General features: G+C 41.1%; 2 protein-coding genes and 1 long non-coding RNA gene across 3 annotated transcripts in view; all 3 read left to right on the top strand.

Moving 5' to 3' along the window:
* The window catches only part of LOC137991787 (E3 ubiquitin-protein ligase DZIP3-like), a 2,810-nt gene extending 1,173 nt beyond the window's left edge, over positions 1-1,637 (top strand). The window contains exons 2-3 of the mRNA XM_068836825.1: positions 1-273; positions 1,471-1,637. The exon at positions 1-273 is cut by the window's left edge and continues 360 nt beyond it. Coding sequence (XP_068692926.1) covers positions 1-273; positions 1,471-1,637 — 440 coding nt within the window. The remainder of the gene's footprint in view (positions 274-1,470) is intronic.
* Positions 1,638-1,851: 214 nt separating this feature from the next.
* LOC137993479 (uncharacterized) lies at positions 1,852-4,019 on the top strand. The gene is made up of 3 exons (XR_011121877.1): positions 1,852-1,910; positions 3,030-3,110; positions 3,999-4,019. It is a non-coding gene; the product is annotated as an uncharacterized lncRNA (long non-coding RNA).
* Positions 4,020-4,180: 161 nt separating this feature from the next.
* LOC137991788 (NLR family CARD domain-containing protein 3-like) lies at positions 4,181-7,843 on the top strand. The gene is made up of 2 exons (XM_068836826.1): positions 4,181-6,479; positions 6,528-7,843. Exons 1-2 carry the CDS (start codon positions 4,181-4,183, stop codon positions 7,841-7,843), a joined length of 3,615 nt encoding a protein of 1,204 aa, XP_068692927.1.
* The last annotated feature ends 297 nt before the right edge of the window (positions 7,844-8,140 follow it).

The raw sequence follows: 8,140 nt of genomic DNA on the forward strand, positions 1-8,140 counted from the left end.
AGTATTTTGTGGATGCAGTATCAGCCTCTGCCAAAGAGGCCTCTGTTAGTGATGCAGTGTTCTGTAATTGCAAAGATCAGATCCAGAAAACACTAGTAAGATTGGGCGGAGTTGAATATGAAGATGCCATTCATGAACTAGAGAAACACGAAATGGGACCTTTGGATGAGGAACATTTCAAAGAACATCTGAAGCGGTGGAAAGATGATGATGACAGAATTAAGGACAAACTAAATGAGTGGGAGTGTACAATGAAGACCTCGAGAGATGCAGGTCAGTTTTTGAGAACAAGAACTTACATGTAGGGTGCTGTTACAACAGTATTTAAAGACTGATGTCTTTTGTAAGTAAAATTTTGTCTTAGCTGCTGATTACCATCAATTAGCAACTGCGTGGCATACTGTAGGTTAGGTGCTGGCATGAAATATTTAGTGGAAACAAGCTTCTAGAAGGCCAGCTACAACCACCACTTGTTGCAATTGCAATTTGTCCTTGACCTGAAGATTGAAGCTAATTTTTTGCAAGTAGATTTACTGACTTCATAACCATATCCTTTAGTTAGGGTAAAGGTCAGGTGCACTCCATCCACAACCATTTTAGGCATGAACAATAACAGACCCACGCAAAGGCCTGTGGTTGAAAGAGGTTTATTCAACAAAGCATTTTTCATGTTAAGATTGAAGATCGTCCAAGTTCTGAGGGTTTAATCACTCACTGAAAAATTATGTTTCCATTAACCCTTTGATGTCCAAACCGGCCTAAACTGGCCAGAGTATTTTACTCGTCAGTGGGGAAACCCTGGGAGTCAGTGGGTTAACTTAATACAAGCATAATTGGGATTTGAAGCCACGACCTCTGTGATATCAGTGCAGACTGTGCTCCACTAGTTAAGCTATCAAGCCAAATGCGAGGTGGTCATATTGTGAGTTTGTAATAAACCTGTTGAGCATCAAGATATGAATGGAGTCCCAGTATATATGAAAGACTGCCAAAGGAAGCATGTGTGTAAAGGTTGAAGTTCACTGTTTCCTTGGACTTCTTTTGTCGAGGAAAAATAATTCGATATCTTACAGCAAAAGAGATCACTTTTTTATTTTGAGAACATGTGGCAAAAAAGACAATTTAAATATACTTTTCTTATAATAAAGATTACGAAAGCTTGGCCACACGTATCACAACAATTACATTTGCGGGCATTACTTGAGGAATAAAACATTTCAGACAAATCCATGTGATAACCTCTAGGTGGCAAACTACTCTATTACCGGGTACTTAGTTGTGTTGCTGTCTGGGAGCTGGTCAATGGCGAGCTGAAACTGTGAGGTGAAATTATTGGAATATCAAAATGTTATTTGTATTGGCAATCCTAAACACTGATACAAAGTCACCGCAAATAGGGTTGTCATGATGGTGGCCCTTCAAGTATAACCGGAATGATGCCTGAGAGATCTTTTCTGACACTTGTTTCAGGTGCTGTTGATGGAAAAACGAAGTACACACTGCTATGTTGCCTTCTGGTCAGGCAAGGGTCACAAGTGTTGAGGGATGTGTTTGACAAAAAAATTCATCCACAAGACCTTTGCAGTACCTTCCTCATTCACTTGACACCAGCTGTGAGTCTGACATTGTACGGTTGAAGTATTGTGTGAATGCACTATCAACCCATGCTGAAAAGGCCTCTGTTAGTGATGCAGCCTTCTGTAAATACAGAGAACAGATCCAGAACACACTGGTACGATTGGGTGGAGCTGAATATGAAGATGCCATTTGTGAACTAGAGAAACAAGAAATGGATCCATGGGATGAGGAACATTTCAAAGAACTTCTGAAGCAGTGGAAAGATGGTGACGACAGAATTAAGGACAAACTGAATGAGTGGGAGTGTATAATGAAGACTTCTGGAGAGGCAGGTGGATTTTGGGGAGCAAAACCTTGAGGTGCTGTTACAGCAACTGGTATTTTGAAGGACTGATGTCTTCTGTTGAAAAAAAAGAAATAAAGTGAAAGGACTTTTTTTAGCTGCTGATTACTGTGAATTACCAGCTGTGTGTAGTGTAGGTAACACTAACTGGATTCCTGAAATGTCTAGCAGCAGCGAGCTTCTAGAAGGAAAAAGGCTTTTATGGCTGGTAAAATCAGTGGAGAGGGAGGGAGGGGAGGGTGGGGTAACACCAATAAAGAAATCCCGAGATGCCATTGAAACTACTCAAATGGCTAGGAACGACAATACAGCGTATTTTGATTTGTCAAGCTCACTGGTTTCAAAAGGTAACAAGATCCCATTGCGTGTGTCTATTTATGACCACTTCTGACCACAGAGGATGGACAATAATATTACTCCTTGTTGTTAAGTCTAATTTGACTGCTTTACAATAAAAACTGTGGAAATAATCAGTTTAACTCTAAATTGAAAATTTTAAAGAGACTGAAGTACCCGATCACTGTATTATTTCTCTCTTGAATTGTTTACAAGAGTACACTCACTTACTGAACCACGTAATTGGGGACACTTTTAAAATGTCAGCTACCATTATTTTCACGATCACTGTGATTTTACACCTGTTGGATACGATAATCGATAAGACAATACACTTATTCTTATTCAACTTCTAGAAAATCCTTGTCTCATTATTGAAATAACATCTGATTTACAAACAGGTGAATGATCGGATTTTGCCAAAATTACTGATCAAGTCTGTGAGAAGTATTTAATATTTTTGCCAATAATGACTCTTTTCTGTTTCCAAAAAAAATTCAGCAACCTGGAAGCAACGGTTGAAAAACATACTCAACAGTGACTTGGCTTGACCAGTATACCATTTGATTAGCTTTAAATATTGTGGTCATTCTAATTTCGCACGTGAAATTATAAATTAAGGTTGAAAATTCGGGCCACAATTAAGGATTTATTTGTCACCCACTGTTTCAATAATTGTCAAAGACTTAGATATTTCTGCTATTTTGATACAGGTCCACTGACTTGCTTTGATCTCTGATGTGCGATGTCTGTGTTGATTATTTTACAATAGATCCTGTGCATCCAGAAGCAAGTTGTGCTGATGTTCTCTCAGCAGCTGCAGGAACTAGTACACCCAGTCAGTGTGATCAAGGTAATAAATTCAAATCACTGAAAGGAAATGTCAGGCTACAACACAAGGCATGCAAACTCTTTTTGTCTTCCCTTGTGTAGCTTTTTAACTCCCTCTCTATTTCTGGGATCTTTCAGAAAGAAACTTAAAATTCAATTGTAGACAAGTATTAATTCTACCACAGATATAAAAACTTGATACTTTGTATCTTTGTTAAATTAATATCAATCTGAAGGTTCATGTTTGTGAAGCAAAGCTTAAAAGGCTTAATGGTTTTTATTAGGTTTCCTCACCATTGCATTTTTATTCTGGCATCTATTACAGTCTGTAAATCTAATATACAATGGCAAAAAGAAAATAAAGTAAGTAAGGTCTGGAAGTTGCTTAAGTGGATAGTAGAATTGTTTTGTAGTTAAAACTAAGCATTAATTTTCATTCAGGAGTGGTGTGTTATTCCCCATTAATATTACAAATTAGGGAGAATATTATGTGATAAAGACTGCTTGAGATAATTGTGTGTTTTTGAGAGTGGTTACTTGACCTCTTGTTACAACGTTTTTTTGAAGAAATGATATCTTCTGTTGAAAAGTAAGCAAGTATTTCACCATTTGATACATGTAAGTTTTGGAACTCAGATGTATGACAGGCGCAAACATCAGTCTCAAGCTTATGACATTAACTTTGCAATAAGAAAAAGTAATTTGCATTGCTATCAAACTACATTTTTGGGGAAAAATCTTGGTTGTGTGACAAAAGGTGACCATTTCTTAAGTGACGTTTGTTTTTGAAATATTGCTAAAAACGGGACCTTTCGTGGTGTCATTAAGAACACAATAAGGTTGAGGTTAGAGCGAAAAAAAAAAACACTACAGGCAACACCTTTTTTAACATTATTTTTGCCTTTTGCAGATTTACCATATTCTGCCAATATCATAGAAAGGATCCGTCAGCTTTATAGTACTCGTGAAAAATATGTTCTGCCTGTTCCATGGTGTGAAGACTTCAGCTTTCATCTAGATGATATTTTTACCAAGTTAAAGATTGTGGGCAAAGAACAGACAAGGGGAACATTGACTGATGAAATCACCAACATGACAGCTATATTTAAAGGACATAAAGATTGTGCAGAGCCACGAACTGTTTTAATTGAAGGAGACCCAGGCATGGGAAAGACGACCTATTGTCAAAAACTAGCATATGATTGGGCAATGAAACGAAGAGAATGGGACGAGTCTTTCCGTGAGGTTGATGTTCTGTTGCTTTTGAGGTGTCGTGATGTGGAAACGGATATTTGGGAGGCCATTGATGACCAAATTCTTCCTTTTGATATTGACGAAGACTCGAAGGAAAGGTTTTTCGATTTCATTCGAGAAAATCAGTCCAAAGTTCTGTTAGTGCTTGATGGACTTGATGAAGTGGATTCCAGTAAAGTTGACTTGTACAAGGACCTTCTGGAAAGTAGAGTCCTACCCAATTGCCGCATTGTTATCACATCACGCCACGAAGCTGGAAGGACCGTGAGGCGGTACTGTGACACCCTATGGGAGATTATTGGATTTACTTTTGTAGATGCGCAGATATACATCCTTAAGTACTTTAAAGGCATGGAACACTTGGCAGAAGAGCTACTTCAACAGCTTTTGAGGGACAGATCAGAGTTAAGACAGTTGACACGGAATCCTCTGAACACAGCTTTACTTTGCATCATTTGGGAAGATTTTAAGGGTGTACTTCCACCGGAAAAGACACAGCTGTACATAGAAATAGTTCGATGTGTTTTATTAAGATATGAAAAGAAAATTGGATCATCGAATGGCAGTAATGTGGACCCACTGGAAGTTTACAAGGATGACCTGGTGCAGTTGGGATGCATGGCGTGGCAGTCTTTACGTAAAAGAGAGTTATATTTCGACGAGAATAAATTGAAAGGCAGTTCCAGTAATTTGATCAAGTTTGGGTTTCTGTCGATCCAGACCGGTGGCAGCAAGAGGAAACGTTCCTTGCGCTTTGGCTTTCTGCACAAGAGCTTTCAAGAGTTCTTTGCTGGCTTTTATCTTGCTTATGAGATCCTTGGTGGAGACAGAGATTGTAAATCAGTAGTGACTGATGAAAGGAACATAAATGAAGTGAAACAAGTGTTTTTATTCATGAGTGGTATTTTGTCTGCAACATCTGAAGAGATGACAGTGTCGTTGGTAAAAAGCATGGCAGAGGTTGCAAGTTCGACCAGTGATTTACATTTAGCACTTGATTGTATATTGGAATGCAAATGTCATGGAGAGAACCTTCAGTCTAAGTTACCTCAGACCTTGGGACAGAACTGTCGTGTAAAAGATCTACGTACATATATTGGAATGACTGATGTGAATCTTTTCTGTGAATTTCTCAAGTTCAGCACATGCTTGACTACTTTGAAATTGCACTTCATCAAAATTGGTCCCGCTGGCGCTGAATCCCTTTCTGAGGCTCTCAAAGTCAACACATGCTTGACTACTTTGGATTTGAGTATTAACGAAGTTGGTCCCGCTGGCGCTGAATCCCTTTCTGAGGCTCTCAAAGTCAACACATGCTTGACTAATTTGAATTTGAGTTGCAACGAAGTTGGTCCCGCTGGCGCTGAATTCCTTTCTGAGGCTCTCAAAGTCAACACATGCTTGACTACTTTGAATTTGAGCAGCAACGAAGTTGGTCCCGCTGGCGCTGAATCCCTTTCTGAGGCTCTCAAAGTCAACACATGCTTGACTACTTTGAATTTGAGCAGCAACGAAGTTGGTTCCGCTGGCGCTGAATCCCTTTCTGAGGCTCTCAAAGTCAACACATGCTTGACTACTTTGTATTTGAGTAGGAACAAAGTTGGTCCCGCTGGCGCTGAATCCCTTTCTGAGGCTCTCAAAGTCAACACATGCTTGACTACTTTGGATTTGAGCAGCAACAAAGTTGGTTCTGCTGGCGCTGAATCCCTTTCTGAGGCTCTCAAAGTGAACACATGCTTGACTACTGTGGATTTGAGCAACAACGAAGTTGGTTCCGCTGGCGCTGAATCCCTTTCTGAGGCTCTCAAAGTCAACCCATGCTTGACTACTTTGAATTTGAGCAGCAACCTAGTTGGTTCCGCTGGCGCTGAATCCCTTTCTGAGGCTCTCAAAGTCAACACATGCTTGACTACTTTGTATTTGAGCTGGAACAGAGTTGGTTCCGCTGGCGCTGAATCCCTTTCTGAGGCTCTCAAAGTCAACTCATGCTTGACTAATTTGAATTTGAGCTTCAACCAAGTTGGTTCTGCTGGCGCTGAATCCCTTTCTGAGGCTCTCAAAGTCAACACATGCTTGACTACTTTGCATTTCAGCGGCAACAAAGTTAACCTGCGATCAGGCGTACTTTTCCTTAGAGGTTGGTGCGTTTAGCGTCCTATCTCAAGAAAAGTACGCTTGATCGCAGGTTACAACAAAGTTGGTTCTGCTGGCGCTGAATCCCTTTCTGAGGCTCTCAAAGTCAACACATGCTTGACTACTTTGGATTTGAGCGGCAACAAAGTTGGTTCTGCTGGCGCTGAATCCCTTTCTTGGGCTCTCAAAGTCAACACATGCTTGACTACTTTGGATTTGAGGGGCAACGAAGTTGGTTCCGCTGGCGCTGAATCCCTTTCTGAGGCTCTCAAAGTCAACACATGCTTGACTACTTTGGATTTGAGGTGGAACGGAGTTGGTTCCGCTGGCGTTGAATCCCTTTCTGAGGCTCTCAAAGTCAACACATGCTTGACTACTTTGGATTTGAGGTGGAACGGAGTTGGTTCCGCTGGCGCTGAATCCCTTTCTAAGGCTCTCAAAGTCAACACATGCTTGACTACTTTGGATTTGAGCGGCAACAAAGTTGGTTCTGCTGGCGCTGAATCCCTTTCTTGGGCTCTCAAAGTCAACACATGCTTGACTACTTTGGATTTGAGGGGCAACGAAGTTGGTTCCGCTGGCGCTGAATCCCTTTCTGAGGCTCTCAAAGTCAACACATGCTTGACTACTTTGTATTTGAGCTATAACGGAGTTGGTTCCGCTGGCGCTGAATCCCTTTCTGAGGCTCTCAAAGTCAACACATGGTTGACTACTTTGGATTTGAGGTGGAACGGAGTTGGTTCCGCTGGCGTTGAATCCCTTTCTGAGGCTCTCAAAGTCAACACATGCTTGACTACTTTGGATTTGAGGTGGAACGGAGTTGGTTCCGCTGGCGCTGAATCCCTTTCTAAGGCTCTCAAAGTCAACACATGCTTGACTACTTTGGATTTGAGCGGCAACAAAGTTGGTTCTGCTGGCGCTGAATCCCTTTCTTGGGCTCTCAAAGTCAACACATGCTTGACTACTTTGGATTTGAGGGGCAACGAAGTTGGTTCCGCTGGCGCTGAATCCCTTTATGAGGCTCTCAAAGTCAACACATGCTTGACTACTTTGTATTTGAGCTATAACGGAGTTGGTTCCGCTGGCGCTGAATCCCTTTCTGAGGCTCTCAAAGTCAACACATGCTTGACTACTTTGGATTTGAGGTGGAACGGAGTTGGTTCCGCTGGCGTTGAATCCCTTTCTGAGGCTCTCAAAGTCAACACATGCTTGACTACTTTGGATTTGAGCTGGAACGGAGTTGGTTCCGCTGGCGCTGAATCCCTCTCTGAGGCTCTCAAAGTCAACACATGCTTGACTACTTTGGATTTGAGGGGCAACGAAGTCGGTGCCGCTGGGCTCAATCCCTTTCTGAGGCTCTCAAAGTGAAGAAATGCGGGACTGAGTTGGAGTTGATTTGGAATTAGTTCGATTGACCGTATTCCAGAATCGGAGTACATGGAATAAAAGTTAGAAATCCTTAATTCGTTTTTGCGGAGATTCACATTAAAATTGTGAAACACCTGTTAGAATGCCTTGTTGCTTCAAAACCATAGTAAATCATCACTCCAGATACTCTTATTCCGGAATAGGGTCAATTGAACGTACCCTTGGATTTTAATCAATTATTCTCCAAGAGTCGGGTGCCAAATTCCTTTCTAAGGCTCTATACGGCGTATCAAGCGC

Source organism: Montipora foliosa, chromosome 2, assembly GCF_036669935.1.
Source record: "Montipora foliosa isolate CH-2021 chromosome 2, ASM3666993v2, whole genome shotgun sequence".
NCBI classification, from domain to species: domain Eukaryota; kingdom Metazoa; phylum Cnidaria; class Anthozoa; order Scleractinia; family Acroporidae; genus Montipora; species Montipora foliosa.

Coding starts and splice junctions, on each gene's coding strand:
- LOC137991788 (XM_068836826.1), top strand. CDS start 4,181: ATGACAGCTATATTTAAAGGACATAAAGATTGTGCAGAGCCACGAACT. Junction 6,480..6,527: donor AGGCGTACTTTTCCTTAGAG/GTTGGTGCGTTT, acceptor GCTTGATCGCAG/GTTACAACAAAGTTGGTTCT.